General features: G+C 41.0%; 1 protein-coding gene across 1 annotated transcript in view; it reads right to left on the minus strand.

Moving 5' to 3' along the window:
• Nucleotides 1-1,198: 1,198 nt before the first annotated feature.
• The window catches only part of tnfrsf19.S (tumor necrosis factor receptor superfamily member 19 S homeolog), a 59,965-nt gene continuing 33,558 nt past the window's right edge, over nt 1,199-27,605 (minus strand). The window contains exons 5-10 of the mRNA XM_018250282.2: nt 21,903-21,988; nt 10,249-10,413; nt 9,988-10,113; nt 9,027-9,120; nt 4,748-5,096; nt 1,199-2,751 (exon numbers count right to left, since the gene is read on the minus strand). Of these exons, the coding sequence (XP_018105771.1) occupies nt 2,743-2,751; nt 4,748-5,096; nt 9,027-9,120; nt 9,988-10,113; nt 10,249-10,413; nt 21,903-21,988 (829 nt within the window). The 3' untranslated portion in view covers nt 1,199-2,742. The remainder of the gene's footprint in view (nt 2,752-4,747; nt 5,097-9,026; nt 9,121-9,987; nt 10,114-10,248; nt 10,414-21,902; nt 21,989-27,605) is intronic.

Below are 27,605 nucleotides of genomic sequence, written 5' to 3' on the forward strand. Positions count from 1 at the left end.
CATCAATAAAATCTGTCACTTAAAGAGAGCTGTTTGCAACGTCTCCAGCATGAAGTGAGGAGTGCAAAGGAGCGGCATATCTTGCACCAGAAGAAGACAAGGAAATGGAGTTGACTTTGGCCCTGAATACCTTCAACTTTCTTATTTATTCTTTAAAAAAAATGTGACAGTTCTAAGAACCAGGCCACCCAGTGTAGCCTTATGTGATGCAGCTTGCACACTCACTGCCTCGCAGAATTGCCCTGGTTGGAATCTCTTTTGGAGCCAAAACAATGGTGTAACTAGTCTCTGAGGTCTCTGAGGAAGTGTGTAGACACAAACGCGTCAGACCTCAGATGCTTCGTATGTCAGATGTAAAAATAAAATATATAACTTTTTAACCTGAATTCTGGATTTGGCGGTCTTCTATGGAGGCCCGGAGTGCGCTGCTGTAAAGACTGGTGACCAAACAATGGTGTAACTAGTCACCAGCAGGCCAGGGGGCACGTTCTGCACCTGCCCCCCCCACCAAATCATTCATTGGCGTGCTGCTGGTGCACAAGCCAAAACTCTCCCCCTGCCCTTCCGCCTGCAACAAGGGGTTGTCGCCCCCACAGCCCCGGTAGTTAATCCATGGAGCACAAAGACCTCCAATGAATATATTACTGAATGCATTAGTTAGTGCTATAATTATATAAGGACCGAGGTAAGAGAAACATGGACGTCCCCTTCCTGCCTCTAACCCATCCCTTAAGTTGATGCTTCTGAGGAAGTGGCATGAAGCCACGAAACACGCCAAGCATGGGGTATGATGCATTACTGCGTATGATTAACTGCTTTTAATGGATTTAATAAAATGAATTTTTTATGATACAAGCTGCCTGGTGCTCCGTGAAATCGGCATATTGGCATATCCTAAGTTGAGCCTCATTCAGACACCCAAGTTGGGAGCAGAAAAATGGTGTGAGGTACCAAAAGACAGGTACAAGGGGTGAGATCTTGCACCCTGTAGTGAAGTAAATTACCCCATTGCTTCCCTCTAGGACTTTTGCTCAGAAAATATTATGGGTGTCTCTCCTGTCTAAAGAGCAGGGATGCACCGAATCCAGGATTCGGCTCGGGATTCAGCCTTTTTCAGCAGAATCCTTCTGTCTGGCCGTACCAAATCCTAATTTTCATATGCAAATTAGGGTCAGGGAGGGAAATCGTGTGACTTTTTGTCACAAAACAAGGAAGTAAAAAATGTTTTCCCCTTTCCACCTCTAATTTGCATATGCAACATTAGGATTCAGATTCTGTATTTTGCCGAATCTTTTGCAAAGGATTCGGGGGTTTGGTCGAATCCAAAAGAGTGGAACCCTGGGAGAAACGGCAGGTCACGTGTAGTAGGGCGTGTTGCCTAATGCAGGAAACCAGTGCAAACCAATGACAAACATACCCCATGGCACCCTTAAATAGCACAAATAAATGCTTATGGCTCAAGCGTCCGGCTTTAAAACAACTGTTCTGCCTGACAGTGGTTTTTGGACTTCAATTAGCAAAGTGCAAGTGGTTTCACTTTTCTGTGCCTTATCAGAGTATATTTCATTGGCCCCAGTGCTGCCGGTCAGGAGCCTTAAGTCTCAATGCCCGAGGGTGAGAACAAGGCACCTGGCTTCCCTCTCTACTCTCAGGGAGCTCATGGAAGAGGCAGGTAGCCAACAATACATTTTTGTTGCCAATGCAAATGACTTGTGAGGGGTTTATGGAGTCATTACTTTTTGGCAATTATACAGACTCTTATACAGATTATAATTATACAGATTCAGTCTCTGTGGGGGAGTTCTTCATAGACTTCAACAGCACAATGTAGTCATCACTAGGGAGGCACCGAATCCAGGATTCGGCCTTTTTCAGCAGGCTTTGGAATCGGTCGAATCCTTCTGCCTGGCCGAACCAAATCCTAATTTGCATATGCAAATTAGGGATGGGAAATCACCCCTAATTTGCAAATTAGAATTCGGTATTCAGCCGAATCTTTCGAGAAGGATTCGGGGGTCGTCCGAATCCAAAATAGTGGATTCAGTGCATCCCTAGTCATCACCCAATAAAAGGGAGGATATACCCCAATTGCTTTCACTAGAGAAATATATATTGTGCCTGAGCTTCCTACCCCAATCCACACCCATCTACCCCCATTGGGTTTGAAATAGATGCCTCCAGCAGCCCCCCTTTTTGTGTTCGTTCAGCAGGTAACAGCAAACAGGGCATCCATAGGCATATATCATAATACCAACGTATTTCAACTGAACAGTCTCAAAAGTGCCATTGCCGTTCTCCTGCCTATACACTATGTACATAAATACAAAACTACTTACAGGTAACAAACTGTTTTGACCGGGACTCTATAGGCCAGTTTTTTTGTACTAGAATATACAAATGAAAACTTCTCAGAAGTTTATAATTAACAGCATTATGCTCGCGCTAGGGTTTAGTAAGTTACAAGTACAAATCTACTGTACAGCATCAGTGGTGGCGACCTTCCTGTACACAGATATACGGCAATGCCTACGTCATTGGGGAGGCGGAGCTCCGTGCACAGGGCCAATAAGGTGTATTGAGAACAATTGGGTAAGAGTTTCTTGTACAAGTGTCTTCAGTTCTATACAAGCCTTGATATATGCAGCCTCATTCCCGATATGTACTAAAAAGCCATCCTGTAACGCTTCCTTCTCTTCCTGAAAGTGATTGATAGAACTTGGATTTGTTGCTACAGTGAGTAGATCAGACGGCCTACAGAAGAAAAGAAAGATCTCCGTTAATAACCACGTTCTTCTCATATCAATAAGGAGTAATGAGCCCCTTACACGTTCAAATCAACACAAGATCATGGCGGATGCATGGTAGGGTTAAGGCAAACATGGAGGTTATTTGCTAATCGATAAATCTTGGCTATTGTGGGCGATTAATCTCCTCGAAATGCCTTCCCACCGGTGATTCACATTCTTGCCGTGGGAAGGCATTTTGGGAAGATTAGTCGCCCGTGTAGCAAAGATTTATCGCTTGCCAACTAATCTCCCCATGTGCCACCACCCTTAAAGGGGTCATTCACCTTTATGTTAACTTTTAGTTTCGAATAGCTAATAGACAGCTATTCAATCGGCCTTCATTTTTTCTTTTTTACAGTTTTTGCATCATTTGCCTTCTTCTTCTGACTCTTTCCTGCTTTCAAATGGGGGTCACTGACCCCATCTAAAAAAATTTTTTGTAAGACTATTAGGGATGCACCGAATCCAGGATTTGGCCTTTTTCAGCAGAATTCGGCCGAATCCTTCTGCCCGGCCGAACCGAATCCGAAAAACAAGGAAGTAAAAAATGCTTCACCCTTCCCACCCCTAATTTGCATATGCAAATTAGGATTCGGTTTTGTATTCGGCCGAATCTTTTGCGAAGGATTCGGCCGAATCCAAAATAGTGGATTCGGTGCATCCCTAAAGACTACACATTTTTTGCTACTATTACTATCCTTTTTATTACTCATCTTTCTATTCAGGCCTCTCCTATTCATATTCCAGTCTCTTGTTCAAATCAATGCATAGTTGCTAGGGGAATTTGGACCCTAGCGACCACATTGCTGAAATTGCCAACTGGAGAGCTGTTGAATAAAAAGCTAAATAAATCAAAAACCACAAATATATAAAAAAATAAAACCAATTGCAAATTGTCTCAGAATATCACTCTCTGCATCATACCAAAATGTAACTCAAAGGTGAGCAACCGCTTTAAGAGGTTAACTGGTCTTTAAATGAACACTTAGAATGATGCAGACAACGTGCAATTGGTCTTCAATTTGAATTATCAAGCCTGATATTCAGAAAATCTTCCGTTATGGGGTATGATCTATCTATCTATCTATCTATCTATCTATCTATATATATATATATAATACACAAAAGCCATGAATATCTTGTAAATTATATTATATATAACGGTGAGTTCTGATGTCATCAGTTATAACCGGTGAGTTCTGATGTCATTTCTGTCACATGACTCACTGAAATTTGTGTATTATAATAAATAAAGTAGCCCCAATTGTAAAATATGAGGATATTAGAAGTTACCTCGGAGTTCCATGACCTGTATAAAAACACGAGGCCAATATGGTCATGAAGCTCCTCGGTGACTTATAATATCCTTATATTTTACAATAGGGGATACTTTGTTCACTATATATATATATATATATATATATATATATATATATATATATATATATATATATATATATCTCTCTATATATATGATATATTTTGCAGTTGGTCTTTTTTTTTTTTTTTTTTTAATTAATTTTTGTTCAGGAATTGTTTGGAATTCCTGCAGCCATTTCGTTTCTAGGGCACAATTAAACGTAGCAAATAGGCAGAGGTGTGAATGAGAGACTGGAATATCAATGGGTGAGGTTTGAACAGAAAGATACAGAGTAAAAAAAAACAACAATAACTATAAAAAATGTAGCTGCAATAGTTTTGGGCTGCCCGTGTCAGTGACCCCCATTTGAAAGCTGAAAAGAATCAGATGAATGAGACCAGAAGTAAAGAAATGCCATTTGCAAAGCAATTTACTTGCCCGGACTCTCTAGAAAAGGGTTCATTTTAATTTAGAGGTGAAAAAAATGGCAATTTTGGGTTCTGGCTTCAGAACAGCCAGCCAGAAGTGGTATTGTTGTGCATCCTGATAAGACCAGAGGCAGTGCAGTCACATTACAAGGGGATTGATTAAGTTAAGTCACCTGTTTATCATCTTCCCTGTCAGAGTTGTCCTCTTCATCTGCCTGCGTTCCATCAGAAGCCTGACAGGCAGCCAACTCTAATAAGCCAAGATGTTTGGGAGATTGAACACTCGCAGGCGGCTCTTCATAGCTTTGGCCATGCTTGGGTGCGTGTATATCGCTCATATCTTCATTCTCTGCATTCAGAGAGTCTCCTTCTAGAGGCTCCGGATACGGCTCACAGGCACCCGGGCTATCGCTGCCAGAAGGGCTCTGCATCAGGGGCCAAGTCTCTGCAAGATCTCCGCAGGACGAGTGTGGGACAGGTCCAAAATAGGTTGGAATCATTTCTGCTTGATGGTCTTCATTCCTGGGGAACAAAGAGAGAACGGATTAATGCTAGCGATCAAATGCAGCAAATATATTTGATACTGACACATAATCACAAGGGCTTAGATGTCTCAGAGGAGTTACACCATAAAGGAACTCTGTTACCATTGTAGTGAATATTGGAAAGCATTCCAGCTACAAAACAAGCTCTAAAATGGAATACATGGATAAAATATACATTTTAGATGAAAATGTCATGGACTGCTGGGTTACCCCAGACAACTACTACACCGAAAATGCAGTTCAGACAGAGAAAGGCCTTGAACATCTATATTTTCTTTTGGGATGCCCCGAATCCACTATTTTGGATTTGGCCGAACCCTTGAATCCTTTGCGAAAGATTCGGACGAATACCAAACCGAATCCAAATCCCAATTTGCATATGCAAATTAGGGGTGGGAAGGGGGAAACTTTTTTACTTCCATGTTTTGTGACAAAAAAAATTGGCGATTTCACTCCCCACCCTAATTTGCATATGCAAATTAGAATTCGGTTCGGCCTTTTTCAGCAGGATTTGGCCAAAACCGAATCCTGCTGAAAAAGGGCGAATCCCAAACTGAATCCTGGATTCAGTGCATCCCTACTTTTCTTCCACCTCTCATCAACTTTTTCTCCCAAGCTCCAGAATATACAGGTATGGGATCCGTTATCCGAAAACCTGTTATCCAGAATGCAATATGGATAGTCCCATAGACTACACTTTATTTAAATATGCCAAATTTTTAAAAATCATTTTTAATACTTTTTCTCTGTAATAATAAAACAGTAGCTTGTTCTTGATCTAAACTAAGATATAATTAATCCTTATTGGAAGCCAAACAAACCCCCTGCTTTTAATTGGGATGCACCAAATCCACTATTTTGGATTCGGCCGAACCCCCGAATCCTTCGTGAAAGATTCGGCCGAATACCAAACCGAATCCGAATTTGCATATCAAATTAGGGGTAGGAAAGGGAAAACATGTTTTGTGACAAAAAGTCATGTGCTTTCCCTCCCCGCCCTTAATTTACATATGCAAATTAGGAATCGGTTTGGCCTGGCAGAAGGATTCGGCCGAATCCGAATACTGCTGAAAAAGGCCGAATCCCAAACCGAATCCTGGATTTGGTGCATCCCTAGTTTTAATTAACGTTTACATGATTTTTTAGTAGACTTAAGGTATGAAGATCCAAATTACAGAAAGATCTGTTATCTAGAAGGCCCCAGGTTCTGAGCATTCTGGATTAGATTCTTCTCAAAGCCCAATATAATTCTGGCCAAGCCTGAACCTTATGTTTACGTGGGATATCTCTGGTTGCCCTTGGACCCCTCTTGATAAAGGGAGCAACCCCCAAAACAAATTGAGTTCAGAAGCCAGTAACGGTATATAGAAGCAAAACTGCTCTCACTCTTTATAACATTATGGGACAGTGATTTTACCTGTGTGGGGGGTGTTTAGACAGCTGCAGTGAGGGGAGACCAGTATCTACAGAAAATGAACTTTATCATAGTGTTTCCCCATTATCCAAAAACATCCATATTTCTGATAGGGAAACTAGATTGTAAGCTCCACTGGAATAGTGACTAATGCAAAACAGTAAATATTCTTAGCAAATCACTACGATGCCCATGCAATATACAGGGGGATAATACCCTAAACGCAGAGCCCTTGTGCATCCAGCCAATTGTATGTTGCAGAATTCTCTAGCCTTAAACTACAGACCTCCAGTAACTGAACTCAACTAAAGACCTCAGCAATGACACTGGGCATTGTAGATGTAAAACAGCCAAGAATGATGTCCCCCCACCCTGAAAGAAAAAAAGAACAGCATTCTGTTGCCTAATGCAACCCGTAGAAGACTAGTTCCCACAGTAGATATCCCTGACATAGCCATGCTGACAGAACGACATGAGGTCTTGACATCATTTAGATTCAATTCAGTCAGAAAGTCAATTCCTCTAATGCAGGGATCCCCAACCTTTTGAACCCGTGAGCAACATTCAGAAGTAAAAGGAGTTGGGGAGCAACACTAGCATGAAAAATGTTCTTGGGGTGCCAAATAAGTGCCGTGATTGGCAGTTTAGTAGCCCCTTGTGGATTGCCAACCTACATTGAGACTCTGTTTGGCAGTACACCTGGTTTTTATGCAACCAAGACCTGCCTCCAAGCCTGGAATTCAAAAATAATCTCCTGCTTTGAGACCACTGGGAGCAACATCCAAGGGGTTGGAGAGCAACATGTTACTCACGAGCTACTGGTTGGGGATCACTGCTCTAATGTATGAGACTGTGGAACAAAGCTCAGAGCAGGGGCCTTGAACTGCATTCCAAAGGAATAGACAGCTCGGGGCATAAGCTCCAACAACTGCACAGCCTGCAAATGTGCTCTGTGCTAGCCGCTTTACTGAGCCTTTATTTTAACACAGAACACTTTCTTCTTCCCACTTGTGGGTCATTATTATTATTATCTGTCACTTATATAGGATAATAGCAGGAAAATGCATAAACTCAAAGGTTTATACCACATATGCCTACTCCTTATATTATCATAGAAAGGAGCATGGTCTTCTCTATAACTAACTCACTGCCATTTTAGGTTAATGCTGATTTATTTTACCATTTTCCCACTCATTTTTTCCAATTTTTTTTTCTAGAAAATATAACAAGTTTGGAGTTGTGCAAAGTAGGGATGTACCGAATTCAGGATTCAGCCTTTTTCAGCAGGATTCGGATTTGGCCGAATCCTTCTGCCCGGCCGAACCTGAATCCTAATTTGCATATGCAAATTAGGGGCGGGGAGGGAAATCGTGTGACTTTTTGTCACAAAACAAGAAGTAAAAAACGCTTTCCCCTTCCCACCCTTAATTTGCATATGCAAATTAGGATTTGGATTAGTTCGGTATTTGGCTGAATCTTTTGCGAAGGATTCGGGGGTTCGGCCGCATCCAAAATAGTGGTTCGGTGCACACCTAGCATCGAAGGCTGCAGCCTGTTGGAGTATGGGGGAAATAATTAAAGGGATACTGTCATGGGGAAAAATTTTTTTTTCAAAATGAATCAGTTAATAGTGCTGCTCCAGCAGAATTCTGCACTGAAATCCATTTCTCAAAAGAGCAAACAGATTTTTTTATATTCAATTTTGAAATCTGACATGGGGCTCTGATAAACTTCAATCACTCTTTACTGCTGTACTGCAAGTTGGAGTGATATCACCCCCCTCCATTTTTCCCCCCAGCAGCCAAACAAAAGAACAATGGGAAGGTAACCAGATAGCAGCTCCCTAACACAAGATAACAGCTGCCTGGTAGATCTAAGAACAACACTCAATAGTAAAAACCCATGTCTCACTGAGACACATTCAGTTACATTGAGAAGGAAAAACAGCAGCCTGCCAGAAAGCATTTCTCTCCTAAAGTGCAGGCACAAGTCACATGACCAGGGGCAACTGGGAAATTGACAAAATGTCTAGCCCCATGTCAGATTTCAAAATTAAATATAAAAAAATCTGTTTGTTCTTTTGAGAAATGGATTTCAGTGCAGAATTCTGCTGGAGTAGCACTATTAACGGATTCATTTTGAAAAAAAATGTTTTTTCCCATGAAAGTATCCCTTTTTTAAGGTTAGTAGATTGAGCCATTTGAAGGACCATTTGGACCCATTGGGCAAGTACCACATCAACTTATTGACATGATATTTGTCCAAGGGGGATGTACAAGGGCCACAAATCTACACAATTGGTATGGAGGGACCTAGTTGGCAGTTGTTATGGTCACAGAGATGCTAAGACCAAAACGGCAAACTGAGCCAGGAATGCCTTCATGTAATCTAGAGGAGAGCAAAAGCCAAATAAACATACAGTCACCTGCTAAGATACCTGTAGGGAAAGTACAAATATAAATGTTTTTTCTTAACTGTATGGGAATACCTTACCCCTCAAACAGGGAGCTGTGGGACTGGAATATACACGCATGCTCCATACTATGGGTTTCCTCACAACACAAGGATGGAATCAGGTGAACAGTTCCTGAGGAAAGAATAAAGACAAACATATTTAGACGATGCTCTAGGTTAAATATCCTACTGGTGCTCTACAACAGGTTCTGGTTCTAAGATAGATGCATATTTAGCAAACACTGAGTGGTAGAAGGCCAAGAGAACATTGTAGCTCTAGATTTCTAAGGCCCAATCCTGCTATTGCCGATATCCTGAGGATGGAACATTTTATTCCAGGGACATAACAGTCTGAAGGAGTGCTTTAGGAGGACAAACTGATGCCTTCAAAACGTAGTCCCTTTGTAAAATGTTTAATGAAGCAATAAAATTCTTAATGAATCAGATGAAAATTGAGCGTAGGACTGGCCAGATATGGGATGACTGTGACGTAGTTGGCCAGCTTAAATATATTGCAATATATGGACAAACAATCCCTGTTTTGTTTAAAGGGTAAGACATTTTTCAGTAGCAGTATGCACAAATGTCTATGTCTTAATTGTCTAAATGTATTTTGTGGCCACAGCCTCATTGCACCCCCGCCTAATGGTTTTAAAAATTAGTGGTGAGCACAACTTTCCCTTGTTTGCCTTCAAAAATAGGACATTTTGAAGAGAAAAATGACCATTCTCTGTATCTTTTGTGTCACTATCCATTTAACAATTATTGGTTCTTTCCTCGTAGTTCTTTAATAGCCAACAAGAAGTTTGCATTCATTTTTAAACTGTGCTAGTCCAGTAAACCACAACTACTGATGTTCTGCCCTGTCAGTACATAATTGTGTCAGTTCTGGAGGAAAATGTTCTATACATAAGAAAACACAGGGGATCTCGTCAGTCTTTCCCCTACATCTCCTTTCTCCCGTCTACTCTAAGCTTTTGCCCGCCTCCAGCGTACTTACCCCGCAGTTGTGATGGACCATGCTGGCAGTGGCAACATGTGCTCATTGCATGGTCTGTTACTCGTGGTCTGTCAAAACACAATAGTTCTGATCCAGTATACTGGAGCTCCTGGGATCTCTTGGACCCTTTGGAGAAACATTAGAATTTAGTTGGTTCTAGGGACTATAGGGAATATAACATGCAATGTTCTCTTATTTAAATGCAACCCGAAAAAGAAAAACATATAGGGTCTCTTCAATCCCAGAACATGAAGTACTTACAGCTTGGTTTCTTCTCCATGAACTGCCTTTTGCAGTAGATAACAGAGAGAATAAGCAGAGCCAAGAGAACAGTGGACAGCGCGCTACATATAACAGCAGCCAGGGCCGTGTCCCGGGGACTGGAAGCAGTGGACGGGATCTTCACGAGGTTAACTTTTGCATTACCTGCAAAGGAATTAAAGGAAAGTTTCAGATTTTATTGTAAGCTCATTTAAGCAGTACGGATGGCCAGTGGCAGGTCATTGAAGCCACTCAAGAAATTCCTCCAAGCAACTTGTAATTACGGTGAACATCAAATGAACACTACTATTTGGGCATCATATGCAAGCGGTGTAGTCAAGACAGAGGCTGCATATAAGTGGGTACTTGGAGTGTTGGAGAGCCATAGTTTGGGAACCCAGGGCAATTGGGTCTTTGGGTACAACACCTAGACTAAAAACCCAACACACTTTGAGTCACACGTTTCAAACAACAATTGACGTGAGTTAGCAGGAAAGGCAGACTGGAAAGTAAAATTAACAGTCCTGTTCCGATAGCTGAATCTGATTTCTATGTGTTTTGCATATCGCATAATAAGAAGGTCTGCAGTGTGATGTCTACAAATCAAATACATATTTTCTGCTGAAGCCAAAATCCCAACAACTTATGGTCAAACCACAGCTTTCACAGCAAAAATACGTGGCAAACCGATGTGATAGCCAAAGCCTCTGCTCTGAAACACTATACAAAGTAAGCAAATTCTTCATATTCTCCCCATAAAATGAGAAGCCTCACTGATGGCAAAAGAAGTAACAAAATAATTCATGATCCGGCCTAAGAACTCTGAGCTGTGACAGATGTCGGAGCAGAAATGAAATAACAGGAATGAGCTTTGACAGGAGTATAAACCATTCCAGCCAGGGGTAATCATCTGAAAACCCAGTTTTCTAACTTTAAATATTTTCATTTTGTGGCAGATGCTCAGTTACCAAGTATTTCTCCCAGTTTTTCCACATTAAATTGGAAATGTATGCAAGTTTTTTTGGTTCTAAGTATAAATTAGGCTTTAGCTCTGCCTCTTTAAGGGTAAGGCCAGACGAGGAGATTCGGGGAGATTTTGTCGCCTGGCGACTTATCACCACGTCTTTTGCGCGACTATCTCCCTGAACTGCCTCAGCGTTTCTTCCCCATAGGCTACAGCGCAAAATAGCCTGCGCTAATGCACACGTGGCGAAAAAGACGTTGCGCAAAAGACGTGGCGATAAGTTGCCAGGCGACAAAATCTCCCTGAATCTCCTCGTCTGGCCTTACCCTAAGGATCACTTCAGCAAATATTGAATTTAAAGCCACACAAAGAATTTCAAGTAACAATTGCAAAAGCAGCTAATGATGGAACATCTGTCAGTTCTGCACAAATAGGTACCAAGACTGCATTGATTCTAATGGTCAGCCAATGGCCGAACAATTGAATCCCATAAAAAATTGAAGGAAGCTTAGACCAATCACTCTCCTGTAGGTAAAAGGTACTACACAGGTATAAGAGAACTGGTGGTACAGTGAAGAATATGGTGGGCTGCACTCTGTAAATCCAATTTCATTGAGTCCAACACAGAAATATTACATAAACAAAGTTTCCTCACATGGTGGAATGACCTCAAGTCTCCAGCAATCCAAGTGGAATGACCTCAAGTCTCCAGCAATCCAAGTGGAATGACCCCAAGTCGCCAACAATGGTGATGCCAAATGGAAACCCGCACCCAACAAATTGGCAGCCCAGTGGTTTCAATTGTTTCTGTCCTTTAGGGCACTAGTACCCCTTATCTGGAAAACCTCAGGTCAACAGCATTCTGGGTAACAGGTCCTGTACCTGCAGGGTTGCCACCATTTGCTCAGGAAAATACCAACCTGCAATTAATCGAAAAGGGGTGATGAATCCGATGATGAGAACGAGGGATGGGGCTAATATATGGTGGGACTATGATGTAAACGGGGCCTGGCTGTTATATGGCAACCCAAGTTGTGGTCACAACTGGGCTGATCCAACTATTTTGTCTGGACAAAAAAAAAACAAATCACCATGCAGCCCCCTATGAAAAGGACCTCATATATGGTATGATAAAGGTCCCTGCTAGGTGGGATTTTCCTACTTTCTTGATCAATATTTCAGTGAGCCCCAAAGAAGCAGGCCATCATTTTTGTCTTATAGACAACCCAACAGTGGCCTTGTTAATAGAAAATACTGTATTGCCCTGTGTATGGGCAGCTTAACATCTCCAACGTTGACTCTAGTCACAATGCAATCATAGCAAGAACCTTTGGGGTCCACAGTAAAATTGAATTTCCTTGTAACAGAAACAATAAGAGCCCCGTAGTATAACAAAGTATTCGTTTCCAACCTAATAAACAATGAAAATTACGAATTTGCCTTTTGTATGCTTAAGGGTAAGGTCACGCGCGTGCCATGCCGCAGGTGACTTTTCATTTTAGCCGGCGCAAGACAGAGGTAAGGCATTTGGGGAGATTGGTCACCGCAAAGACGAGGCGATTAGTCGCCAGGCGACGAAATCTCCCCAAATCGCCCAGTGTGACCTTACCTTAAAAATAAAAAACTATCAGAGGCATGCTGCAGAATGAGAAGTTTAATCAGTAAACGATATACAATAGCAAAAAAAAAAAAAGATTAGGTGCTGTTGATCCTAGATTAGTCATTAATACTAGGGTCAAAAGAGGATCAATGATATTGCAAGTTTATAGACTCTAGATAAGGGGTTGGTTTAAGCAAATATTTATAGAGGATAAAGCATTGTACGTTCTCCCCAATCATTGTTCAAAGCATGCATAATGCAAATAGGTGTCAAACTGCATTAATCTTATGTATTTCTAAACTTGTACGTGGCAATTTGAGCCACAAAGGGAGGAATGTGCCATGGAGCTCTCCATTTGTTACAGAAAAGAATAGTGTTGGACCAGTTATTGATCTCTATCTCTCAGCTGGAGATGCACTTCACTATCTGCTCTTCCTTCCTATTAATCCAGTAATTTTATGGGACCATTATTGCCTTTGAGGAGATAATTCTGAAGCCATTCATTCACATCTGCTTCTCAATGTTTTTTTTTTTCTTTTTGTATACTCACACAATCCTAAAGAGAGAAAATTAGCTTTTTGAATATGTCTATTCCCTAACCGCTTAATCATTTAATCCCTAGGTGCTAATTTAAGGTGGCCATGCATGGCTTGATCTACTTGTTTGGCTTGGTAAGTAAATTACTGGAACTCCTGACACGACACTGGCTGACACGAGGAGCCCATTCAAACCCACTGGTCTGAATGGTATCCACTGGTGGTACTCGACTATTGGTATTTTCTTCCAATCAACATCTGATCATAATAATCAGGAAGGGCACTGTTTTGGCACATGCTCCCAGTTTGTAAGGGGTGGAACTCCGAGGTTACTTCTAATATCCTTATATTTTCCAACAAGGGGTACTTTATTTATAATGATACACAAGTTTTAGTGAGTCATGTGACAAAAATGACATCGCTACTCACCATTTATAACTGATGACATCACTACTCACCATTTATAAGGATATCATTTACAGGATATTTATGGCTTTTGTGTATTATAGTGCAATACATGACATTACTTAAGACAAGAAGATATTTTTTCTGTACTGTCAAGTCTTGATCATTGTCAGCCCCTTCTTCTTGACCTCTAGGTCTAAAGTTTCCAGACTGCTTGCATAAGTGTTATCCGGTTTGTTTTTATCCATGCCAACTCTAAATCCACTGTTCAGATCAACCAAACTTTCCACAGGTTTTTGCCTTACAAGGAAACTCTGGGCGACTTCGGAAAACTAAGCAACACGAATGCCATCCCACCAGCGATTCACAGTTTTGCCAGTGGGAAGGCATTTTGGGTAGATTAATCGCTTGGCGACTAATCTCCCTGTGTTTACCGGCCTTAGAACCCAGTTCAACATTTTAACATACAACATCCCCTGCAAGGCTGCTTGTCAGTCAGTTGTCTGCTGCACCTTAAAAACAGAAGCTTTAATACATTAAACAAATGGCAACTTAACTGCCACATACAATTTCCCTTTATTCTCTGACTCTCTGATCTTGCCGTATGACTAATGCTATTGTTGCATTTTGTTCAAACCACCTACTACTCTGCATGGGTCGGTTCCCACTGAAGTGCCACAGGATGCCCCAGACGACAGTTGCACCCTGACAATTATTCCGGTGCATAGTTTCAGGCTGGTACAATTTAACTTCAATTAAAGCACTCATAACGGCATAGTCTTAAAAATCTCTGGCACCTAAAGTATTGATTCTGTAGCTGCAATGATGCCAGGGACAATCCGTTTAATAAAGAATTTACTTGGCATATGTTGAAGATAAATAAGCCATGGCATCAGGGTTTTGTCAAAAAGTCTAGCATAGAAAAAGACTTGTATTTTTGTCATAACATCTGTGCTCTGGAATATAAACTGAACAGGCTTTTGTCTTTCAATATAAGTTTCCACCAGGATTAGTAGATGGGGCTGCCAGCTGCATGCAAGAACAAAGATAGCAATCGGAAGGGCAAAAGCTCAAATTGCCATGTTCGGTCTCCAAAACATTCTTCCCGTTCTCTGATCCCTGTAACTGTTGTTGCGGATATAAAAAGAGCCATACACAAGACAGGAGGCTGATAAAGTGATGTATTCTAGTGGTTGAAAATGTTAAATGCAAAAATCTTCATTGGTTGAAAATGAAGAGTTCTACTGTCCCGTTTTCAGTGGGACAGTCCTGCATTTGACAGCTCAACCCGCAGCCCCTCGTTTGTACTGGAAAATCCAGATTTTCTTTGCACTGAACAGCCAGAAAAAGAAAAAAAGTTTCTAACTTAATTGGCTTTTGGCAGAGAGCCCAGAATAACCACAAGGTTCAGATAAGATACTTTTGTAACAATTTTGAGATAAGCAAATACGTAATTGTAACAATATAAGATAACAGGTCCCTTGGGAAAAGTACTCACAACTAAAAGGGCAATTTACCTTCATTAGCAAAACTGTAATAACTGGAAAAAAAACACAGAAATATGTTCAAACTTTCATAACCTGCCAAATTTTGTAAAATGAACATGGCAATTAGGGGTTGTGGCCACAAAAATGTGGGCGTGGCCAACTTTTTGTCCCTCTTTTTATTTCCAAAATGTTGGAAGGTATGGTTCTAGGTAAGGTGTAAATGTAAGGCTAAGACTAGAAAATTCTGGTGGAAAAAAATGGTACATCTGCTCATAAATAACACTAACACTGTTGTGATTAACATAAAAAATATACAGGTATGTAAAAAGATGCCACTGGTTATGGAATTTCTGCCCTGGAATCCATTGACTTGAGGTTCATGCTTTGGTACGGTTATAAAACTCCAATATATACTGTATTTTATGGGTCCCTAAGCTCAGTAAGTGACAGCAGCACAGAGCATGTGCAGTGAATCAGCAGAAAAGAAGATGGAGAGCTACTGGGGCATCTTTGGAGACACAGATCTTTACTGCTAAAGGGCTGTGGTTGCCTTAGGCTGGTATAGAAGCCTAAAACATAATGTAAAACATTTCTACCTACTAGATACTAGATACGTTTTAGTTCTCCTTTAGTTCCTCAGACATAAGACATTGCAGAACTGGGCAAGATTCCACCATCAGGTCTGCGCTTTACCTCCAAACAAATCCCTGAGATATTTGAGGAAAGTCAATTGCTGGTCAATAGGTTCTTATATGTCAAACAACTGACCATCTCATGACAGGACAAGCTGTGTTTGGCCAACGGCTTCAACAACCATCTATCTGTCTGCATCTTCTCAAAAAAGTCTATGGCCATTTAGATCACTTTGCTGGTATGTGTCATATGATATAACTAAGTGATAAGTTACATTTTTAGCCACCCTTTATTCAAATCAAAGCAAAAACAGACAAACAAGATCAAAAGCAGTTCTAACCCTGATGGATTACAGCCATAGGGGCAGCCTTGCATTCTGTTTAGGTGGCAGAAGACAAGCCAATGCAGTCAGATTAGAACAGATCGGGAGTAGTATATAGGATAGGGGCAGCCAAAATATCTCTCTCCTAAAATAAAACACCTTAAGGTCAGGGCAAGATTCCACTCAGAATGTCATATGAGCAGTCTGTGAACACTGTAGGCCTTGCTGCAACACTTTCTTGTCATTGGGACAATCATCAAAAACCAAAGTCCATTGCCGGGAAGGGCAGCCTCTCAAAGTAAATCTTCTAGAAGGGGATTGCTTAGCATCATGTCTGCCCAAACAACCAACACCAAGCTAAACTCTGAATCCACTCTGCAGGTCATCCACTCATCCTGCCACTTTTAACAAGGATGATACTCAAAAATACAACATGTAGATGGATAAAGTGAGAATATTATGTGTTCACTTCGGATGTAAAAATGGAGGAGTACAAAAATGTATTTGCATAAAAACCAAATGGCACCAAGTGTACCTTCAATAGGTGCTCTTCTACAGCGAATACAGACTTCTATCCAAAGACAGATACTGTATTGTAGCATATACATCCCCTTAAAATACCCTACAAAGTGAGAGTAAATATATTATGAAATAAAGAGAAGTACACGTCTAGCTACTTCAGTATGTTTTGTCGGTAGGGATGCACCGAATCCACTATTTTGGATTCGGCGAACTCCCAAATCCTTTGTGCAAGTTTCGGGCGAATACTGAACCGAATCCGAATTTGCTTATGCAAATTAGGGGTTCGGAAGGGAAAACATTTTTTATTTCCTTGTTTTGTGACAAAAAGTCACACGATGCAAATTAGGATTCGGATTCAGTTCGGCCGGGCAGAAGGATTCGGACGAATTTGAATCTTGCTGAAAAAGCCTGAATCCTGACTGAATCCTGGATTCGGTGAATCCCCATTTGTAGGCCAATTTTATGTTATGGTAAGCCCAAGCACGAAGTTAGGTGGCCAACCTTGTCATATATCCAACCACTTATCCCATGGGCCTATCATGCAATATGATCATCCACAAGGAAGGCCAAATAGCACTGTTCTATTGATTAAATGGCAGCCCAACCGAGTAGATCTGAAGTTAGGATGAACCATGCTTCTGCGTCTACCAATGCCCCTTTCAGACTTCAAAAAAGTACAAAATGACCTTTTCAGCTGGGATAAATCAGTTTTTATTGGTGCAATTAGTCATGCAGTAAAAGTCAAGCCTGCCCAAACTTCCCAAACAAAACTTGCCATTTTATGTCCACCATAAAATCAATCAAACATTTGTTGCCATAGCTAACTGGAAACCAAAACGAACCAAAGCAGTTTCAGTGCAGAGGTGAAGCCAAAAAAAATGTCATTGTGCTTGGTGTTTGTAAGATGCCCTGGCATTCTTACCTCCCAGCGCACCTCTTCTCGGCTGAGGGCGCGCACTAGCGCTGACGTCACGTGCATCGGCTATGCAGAAATGATGCCGACACTGGTTCACTGAGCATTGCGATGCTCGCGTTTTGACGCTGAGCGTCATGGCGTCATCATTCGGCGCATAATTTGCCGCCAAATTCCCTTTAAAAAGGCGTTTCTCCATTTTGACGGTACCCAAGCTGCCTTCTGTTTACAGATCCTGCCGAAGCGTTACTACTTATAGCCTGGTTTTTGACTTCTGCCTGTTTTTTTTTACCCTGACTCTTGACGCCTGGCTCAACCCTTTTGCCCGTTTTTGAATATGCCTTGCCTAACCCTTGCCGGTACCTCTTTTACAGACTTGTTACTATTTACGCACTAACTCCTTGTCGGTTTCGCAGCAGAAAGCCCGAGGCCCCAAAAGGGCGTCGGTGAACACTGGAACCCACAGGGGTTCCCTGTGCATCCGCTACTTTCAAGGTTCCTGATAGACGAGTACATTACAGTGTTGCTCTAACAACGCATGATGGGGACAGGACTTTCCAATGATTTATCGTTCCAAAGAACATATTCTATTAAATGCTTTGGAGGGGCAGCAGGAGTGTAATAGGACTAAAAGCAGTTTTATATAGATAGATATATATATATATATATATATACAGATAGATATCCGGCCTGTCATAAAAAGTGTCTGTAGAGTCAAAGAAATCCACACCACCCAAGAATAAGCAGGCACCACACGCAAACCACTGCCTTCCTAAGAACTTGCCTTTGCCAGTGTGAATGTAATATTACAGACTACCTTTTGGCTTTATTCGTGTAAAAACAAAAAGTCATACCATATTTATTAAGACAAACAAATGTCAAAAAGAGAGTATGGAAAATTGGCTGCTTGCTCCCAAACTCCTGCCAGGCCCAAGAGCCGTGACTCAACGTAAACTTTACAAATGTGTCAATGTTGTCAGCTCCTTCCTATAACAAAACGTTTCCTCTCGCTCCCTCCCCACGGGGGGCTGCTACAACCTACGGCATGAGGTAAATGTTTAAACCGGTTTCTGTTTTTTAAATCTCCAAACACAAGCAGCGGATAAAAAGAGAGGAAGGAGATTTATTGACAGCTGGGTAATAATCAACTGCTACTAGTTTTAAGAATTTGCGATCAAAGTCTTAATATACTCGCTGCACTAAATAAGCTTTTTTGCGCAGGAAGTTCATGGCCCTTACAAGTGTTCTCAGGCAAACAAAACACTTGCCAACTCGGCTTAGTGGAACAAAAGACATTGTTAATTTATGGGGGCCCCACAGGCTTTTACACTTTTTCTTCTGCCACTAGAGTAGTTCAATAGAGCCAACTGCCTACAAATATTTGCCTTTCTACTTCTGTTTTTTTGTAGATGGATATGGGCTGCGGCTGAAATATAATATGTTTGCACTGTCCAGTAAAATATACACATCTGTTAGATATATATTTTCCCCCCGTCCTGGTGTCAGAGAAACAGGTTTTGTTCCCCAACAGTACAAACATCTAAGGAGGAGAGCCGTGGGCCGAGGACAGCTAATTTATCACTGCTGTATGTTTTTATTCCATTCTAGCTACACGGGGGTTTATAGAGTTTACACATCATGTGGCAGATTCAGGCTTTAGACTTTGAACCATTTAATGCACTAATCATCTGCAGATATAATAATAAACAAGCTAATGTACCCTCTGAATTGGCTGAAATTTGACTCGTAGCCTAATTGACATCAAATCAAAAAAAGTTCTTGAAGATCTCAAAATTGGTGGCATATTGCAATTATTTATACCAATTCAAAACTGATAACTGACTTTTGAATTACTACTCCTACTAAATTTATTAGGATACTAAAGGGGTTGTTCACCTTTAAATTTTAACCATGCGATAGACTGTCCTATTGCTATAAACTTTGCAGTTGGTCTTCATTAGTGATGAGCGAATTTATTCACCAGGCACAAATTTGTGGCGATTTGCCGTGTTTCTCCACCAGTGTCAAACAAATTCCACCGGCAACAAATTCCAACAATTACCCACACCCATTGACTTTAATGCACGTCAAATTGTCGCTGTTGTCCGAGGCATCAATTTTGACATCCGCGAACAGACGCCGGTTGGCGAAGCGAAACGGGAGAAATTCGCCCATCACTAGTCTTCATAATTTTCTTCTTTGTTTTTTTTATTATTTGCCTTCCTTTGCTACATCTTTCTAACTTTCAACTGGGGGTCACTGACCCCAGAAGTCAAAAAAAGATTTCTCTATAATTGAACTATTATCATTGTTACTTTTTTATTTTTTTTACCTCTTGTTCAATACCTCTCCTATTCATATTCCAGTCTCTCATTCAACCCACTGCCTACTTGCCTGCATCATAGTAAAAGTTAATTTAAAGGTCAGGGCACACAGGCAGGTTCAGGGAGATTAATCGCCGGCGGGATGACACTCGGAACGATTCGTTTTCCAAAGACGCCCGAAGTTTCCTCGTCAGGCAACTTTGGAAAACTTATCGCTCCAAGTGCCATTCCGCGATTTACATTTTAGCTGGCGGGAAGGCAGTTCGGGGAGATTAGTTGCTCCCTGAATCTGCCCTGACCCTAAATGTCACTGAAGGGTTCACTAAATAAAGGAAGGAAACCTGAACCGTAATTTTTAAAGTATGCAATGAGGATAATAAACATAATAAACATTACACTTTGAACACAACAGTGCATTAATGACTCCCCATGTCCTGTAATAAACAGATTTTATGTATATGCTATAATGCCACAATACAGATCACTGAAGAGTTATACGTTTCCCCAATTTTATTCCCAGAGCTCTGGTTTCACCCAAAACTGGCTTTTGACATTGGTGTTCCTTTACGATCAGAAAATAATCAAGTTACTACTCTATAACCCAAAAATCACATATTTCCTCCATTGTTAGTTTCTAAAGCTTGAAACTTGCAGAAGGTTCTATAGTATAATGGTACATAAAAAGGAACAGAAGCTGGGGAGGTTCTTCCTGCCCTTCTACAAAAGCCCTAATATATCATTTTCTACTCATCAATAGAACGACCATCAGCAGCACTGTCCTGTTTCTAAAAGAAAAGACCTCCTACCGACTGAGCGCATGCTACAGATGCCGGTCGCAAAACAGCTCAAGGACTGAGAATGAAGATTTCTAAACAATTTGCTTTAATATCAAGAAGGTAAACAATTGGCAGCATTTACATAATGACAATATATGGTGAGTGATGGAATGGTTAGAGGCCAGTCCACCTTGGGGTGCTGGAAAATGTAACCTGACAGCTGGTTGGCCAGTGCTTAATTTAAAGGGTATGTTGAAACTCTGTTTTTATACTTATATAGTTTTTCCGTTATCCCAAAACCCGTTATCCAGAAAGCTCCGAATTCCGGAATGACTGTCTCCCATAGATTCCATTTTATCCAAATATTCCAAATTTTTACAAATGATTTATTTTTTTCTCTGTAATAAAAACTAAGATATACATACCAACTAAGATATACATAATCCTTATTGGAAGCAAAACCAGTCGTGGGTTTATTTAATGTTTACCTAATTTTCTAGTAGACTTAGGGTCTTATCAAGGGTCGAAATTCGAATTTGAAAAACTTCGAAATTCGCATTTGAAAATCTTCGATATTCGAATTTGAAAAACTTCGAAATTCGAATTCAAAAAGACCAACCACACGGAATAGGTCTGTTTTCAATTGAATTCAAATCGTACGAATCAAAGTAAAAAAAAGGAAAAGTTTTCCCCAAAAAAACCTTCGATTTTTTAAAGTCCACCAAACTCCAAATGGGTTCTAGGAGGTCCCCCATAGGCTAAAACAGCAATTTGGCAGGTCTTAGATGGTGAAAGTCGAATTTTTAAAGAGACAGTACATGATCAATTTCAAAATTTATTTGGACTATTCCCTAGTTGAAGTACACAAAAATTTGCTCGAAATTCATTTTTTTTCATTAGAATTTTCACTTCGACCTTTGATAAACCTGCTCCTTGAAGTATGAATATCCAAATTACAGAAAGATTAGTTATCTGGAAAAACCCCAGGTCCCGAGCATTCTGGATAACAGGTCCCATATCTGTCCAAACTTACAGCTTATGTGTCCAGAATTAACGACAGATCTAACCTGTAGTTGGTTGTTTTGGGATGCCCATGATACTACGTAAGCTCCAAAAGGCTTCTCCAGGGTAGAAACAATTCTAAGGCCAAATATGCAATTTAATGTACTCACAGTGTGGTTCATAAGGGGGCGGAGGATTGCCGCACGGGACACACTCCATATCTTGAAAACCACCAAGTTTCGTTTTTCTATAAAATCTGCAACAAGAAAAAAAAGGAGCAATATTTAAAGCAAATTACAGTTTGGGAACTGTATATTTTCACAAGCTTGGTAGATGTGTGTGTTTCATTTCCTACTTGAAAACAGTTGTAAATTACGGGAATGGAAAAAAACGCTCATTAACTGAAATGTTAGCGTTTCACTGCAAGATATTAAGTAAAATATGGGGTTTTGAGTTGCACTTCTCCAAAGGAATGGCTGGGATGTTAAATCACAACAATAGTTTACATTTCCATACAATCGAGAGGCTGGAGGTACATGAAACCTGACGGTTTTCTGCATTCCGGAGAGGTTTTCTCTTTAGGTCAGGTGATTGTGCAAAACATGATACAGCAGAAAGAGAATAGGAAGAATTTTTAAGGAAACTAATTTCACAAGTTACATGCATTCACTAATCTCAAGAACACCATCCTTTTCTTTATCCTTGTTGTCTAGTGAGAACCAAGCCAAGTTCTATCCCTTTCTGCCCAGAGACCAGAAACCAAGACCATCCTCATAATAGTTTTATCCGAGCATGGCATAGATGGCTGCACCACTGCTACTGATCAGTCAGCCCAGTTAGTAAGTCCTAGGTCACAGAAAAACTGGCCACATTATTGAAGGGCCACTATACTTTTGGTTTATTACCCTATGGATCTGCCTAAATATTTAGAGCAAAATACATAATTGTTTCCTCTTGTTTTACTTTCCTTAGCATCAGCCAACAGTTTAGAGCAATTCCACATAGGCAGCAGCTAGGACATCTACTACTTGCCACTGGTTGCTTCCCATTGGACAGTTCACAATGAGCAATTATCCCTAAAACAAGTGTGTATTTCTGTCAACAGATGATTTTCCTGGCCAAGTAATAATCCCCCCCCCCCGGAACATCCGGTACAGAGTGGAGACTTATCATCTTATTAATTTTTTTTTATTATTTATTATTTTATTGATTTTCATTGTAACAATTAAAGGTTTAAACTTTACATAAAATCAGCGTCTTGAGTGCCATTGATAGGTTACTCTATGTATCTTTGTGCTTGGATTATCAAATGGTCACTAGTCCTAGTGTATGACCTCTTTAGTTAGCTCACACTTACTCTGTTACCATAAAGCCGCATGGGGGAAAGGGTAGAAGACATAGTCAAGGGGGGGTGAAGGACGGGAGGGGGGAAGGAGGAAGAAGAGGGGGAATGACGAGAAATAAGTGTTCTTCCTTCGACTATACTTCTGCCATGGGGCTCAGGTATCAGACTCACTTCCTATATAGTACCACTTGTGTTGGTATTAGTCCCAGGTTGATGACCTCCCAGATATTGGGCTCATGGATACCACCACTCCAGCTTGTTATCATCTTATGAGATAGCCCATAAATCTTACTTGAATGCGACCAGCTCCATTTATCTAGCCCATGGTTAAGTGCCTGGGTGCACAAAACGTTTAAGGCTTTGTGTCTGTTTACTTTTTGCCTGAAATATAGGTTCCTTTACTTTGCCTGTCCATGGGATCTGTGAGTGCCTGCTGTTTCTTCCATGGTCTAGTTAGTACTTCCACCTTGAATTATAGGTCTGGGGCAGGCGCACCCAAACCCCACGTGTAAACTGGTGAGATTCTCTACTTATGGCTATGAACCAGGAATTCTCTTTCACAATTCTGCCATCTCCATTTACCTGGCACAGCTCTCCTTATCCCCTCCTAACAAGAAGCCACAATGGGAATGTAGTCTAGTGGGCATAGAGACATTGCCAATGAGAAATAGATGAAGACAGCACCTGGAGTGCAACTGAGTTGGGCCCTGCCATGGTGGATAGCAGGCAACTAAATTAGAGGATGGGCCAAGGCTGAGCTGATATTATTCACTACTTTTCTTTTTAGAAGCCTGGCCTGGGTAGATCTTTTGGAGTTCCTGTCATGGTCCTGAATATGGTTTACCCACCACCCAATCTGTAAACTCAGGGCCGTGAATCTAGGGTCCCTATCAGGTACCTGGGGCTACAGTGGTGGATCCCTATAAGGTACCTGGGGCTATACAGTGGAAGGGACCCCAATCTTTTTTTTATCTTTGAGCAACATTCAGATGTAAAAGAGTTGGAGAGCAACACAAGCATGAAAATTTTCCTGGTTGGTTCAAATTACGTGCTTGGCTATTTGTAGGACTGGCAGCCTACAAGAGGCTCTGTTTGGCACTACAACTGTTTTTTATATAACCAAAAAGTTGCCTCCAATCCAGGAATTCAAAAATAAGCACCTGCTTTGAGGCCACTGGGAGCAACATCCAAGGGGTTGGTGAGTAACATGTAGCTCACAAGCCACTGGTTGGGGAGCACTGCTATAGATATTCCCTTGTACTAAGTCCAAGGGGCAAATTCACTAAGAATCGAAGTTGCGCCAGGCGCAACTTCGCCGCTCTTCGCCGCACTTCGCCAGGCGAATTTTTGCCAGCGCTCCGCAAATTCACTAAAATGCGAAGTTGCGCACAGGGGTAGCGAAAGGTTGCGGAGTTGCGCTAGCATTGTTTCGCTATATAAAGCGAAGTTGCGCTAGCGAAGGCTAATTTGCATACGGCGCGAAATTCAAATTTCAATGGAGGAACACGTATCTGCACTACAAATGCCTAGAAAACCTTCAAATCTGCAAATAAAAATTTTATTTTGCCCTACACATGTGCCCACTGTCTAGGTAAGTTGCCATGAGTCAGGAAAAGTAGGGGGGAGCCCCAAAAAAATTTCGATCTTTTTCAGCCTATCAGCCATCATGTAGAAAACACGCCAGCGTTTTTTGGGACTTAGAAAAATTTTGGACTTTTTTTGAAACAATCCCTATCTACTCTATTGCGCTTCGCCAGGTCTGAGGTGGCGAAGTAAGTCTAGCGTAAAAGGTAGCGTTTGCTACACTGCGCAAGTTAGTGAATTTGCGTAGTTTCGTCGCTAGCGAAGATTCGCCTGGCGTAAGGTTGCGAAGTAACACTAGCGAAACTACGCCAGCGTTAGTTAGTGAATTTGCGCAGTAGCGAAAATGGCAAACGCTGGCGAATTAACGCTAGCGTTCGGCGCTTCGCGCCTTAGTGAATTTGCCCCCAAGAGTGCAGTAAAATGAAACCATAAAGAAGCCCATTGAAGAACCATTTTACGAAGTCTTTGCAAGTGAGTAGCAGGAGAAATGGGACACATTAGGGTGGATCACAACAGCTGTTATTCTGTCTGCGTAGAGTCGTAATAAATTGACAATCAATTTTGAATTACGGGATTGGAAAGAAACCGAGAACACAAAACAAGAGATCCCTCAAGCAAGAAAGAAATTCATCAGACTCGGCTACGGCATTACTTTCCAAGGGCATAATTGCAACATGGTAACACTTCTATAAGAGCAAAACAAACATTGAGCAATGAAAGCCCAATACATTACACGCTTAACGTTCGAAAATGTGAAGTGTAAAAGGCTGGAGTTGTTTTGGCGAGAGTTCAATCGCCCTGCGGAGGGTCTTAAGTGTGGGAAAAATAATCAGGTCTCGGTTGAAACTCTCTCCTGAGTTATCTTAAGAGGCACTTACTTGTATAAACAAAAGAGATATCTACAGACTAATATATATATATATATACATATACAAAAAGCACAGCCAGACTTTCCTCGAAGTGTAATTATTTGGACACACGTACAAACAGTTTTGCTGCATTCCTAGCAAAATGGATAACGTGAAGGTACATTGCACCCAACATTAGTAGGATAAACGCTGCTTCTAGTACAGGCATGTCTAACTGGCGGCATTCATGTCTATTATGACTATTTTAAGGGGATGTAGACACAAAATTATTTATGCATAATGACTGATGCGTTAATTATATATTTTCAATGGTTTCAAATTTATTTGTAGATGTCACTTTCTCCCCTGGTGATCCTGACACTAGAAAGAGCCTATCTTCTGCTACATTGTTTCAAGAGGCAGAACCAGTAGTGCAAAAATGAACAGACAGGAAATGCATTCAATTCAAATATTCAAAATTAAAGGAAAACTATACCCACCAAACAATGTAGGTCTCTATAAAAAGATATTGCATACAACAGCTCATATGTAAAACCCTGCTTTGTGTAAATAATCCATTTTCATAATAATATACTTGTAATCATAAATAGAAAATTGCCATTTTAAAAAATAACGGCCACCCCAGGGTTCGTACGATTCACTGTGCACACAAACATACCAACAAACCATACTTGTTAGGTCACATGGGCCAATTAACAGACAGAGTTGTGTTTTTTGCTATATTTCTGGTCAGGTGATCTCTGAGACAGCACACAGACCATCACGAGAATGGTGGCTCAAGGCAAGAGATGTAAAAGGGCAATATTTACTTAAATATATATTCCAGTTTGGTAAGATTCTTTGATATAAAACTTAATATGATGTAAACTATCTGTTGCTTAAGTATTCATTTTAGTTCAAAGTTTTCCTTTAACTTTAAAGAGCTCGATCACCTTTTATTATGATGTTGTAGATTGTGATGGGCGAATTTGTCCTGCTTCGCTGAACAATGAGAGAATTTCCCGCAAAATTCGTGAAACTGCGAAAAATTAGCGAAACACGAATTTTGACTCCCGCATCAATTGTGACGCCTGCGGTAAAGTCAATGGGCGTCGAATAATGTTGATGCGCGACGTTTTTGACGCAATCGACTTTTCTGCCACTCGTCCAAATTTTTATTTGATGCCAGCAAATCCCCGAATTTATTGCCGCCGGCGAAACGTGGAAATTTGCATCGAATTCGGGCCAGGCGAATTTATTCGCCCATCAATAGTTGCAGAGAGTGATATTCTGAGACGATTTGGTTTTCATGTTTTATTATTTGCGGTTTTTGAGTTATTTCGCTTTTTGTTCAGCAGCTCTCCAATTTGCAGCAATTTTAGCCCAAATTCCCCTAGCAACCATGCAATGATTTGAATAAGAGACTGGAATATGAATAGGAGAGGCCTGAATAGAAAAAGGGGTAATAAAGAGTCCCGGATTTGTGGAGAGGCCACCAAGGCCCGGGCCTAGAGCGGCAGGATTTTAGGGGGCGGCATGCTGCCCAACCACACCCACATTGGTTCATAAAAACTGAGGAATCGCAGGAGATACGATCGTTTTTGTGCACCAATCTACATTTGTCCGGTCCTGATGAAAATTTGAGTGAATACAAGGTAGGGGAGAGGGGCAACGAACGAGAGCAGGCCTAGGGAAGCCCATTATGTAAATCCGGCCCTGTAAAGAGTAGTAATAACAATACACTTGTAGCCTTACAGAACATTTGGTTTTTAGATGGGGTCAGTAACCTCTTTGGTCAGAAGGAGGCAAATAATTCAAATACCATAAGAAATAGAAAATGAAGGCCAACTGAAAAGTTAGGCTTAGAATTAGCCATTCTATAACATACTAAAAGTTAACTTAAAGGTGAAGCACCACTTTAAAATGCATTGTTGGATGTATAAATAAATGTATATTGGAAAGTTACTTTTCTCAGGCCCGGATTTGTGGGAAGGCCACCTAGGCCCGGGCCTAGGGTGGCAGGATTTTAGGGGGGCGGCATGCTGCCCAACCACACCCACATTGGTTCAAAAACACTGTGGATGCGCAGGAGATAC

This window comes from Xenopus laevis, chromosome 2S, assembly GCF_017654675.1.
Source record: "Xenopus laevis strain J_2021 chromosome 2S, Xenopus_laevis_v10.1, whole genome shotgun sequence".
In the NCBI taxonomy this organism is placed as follows: domain Eukaryota; kingdom Metazoa; phylum Chordata; class Amphibia; order Anura; family Pipidae; genus Xenopus; species Xenopus laevis.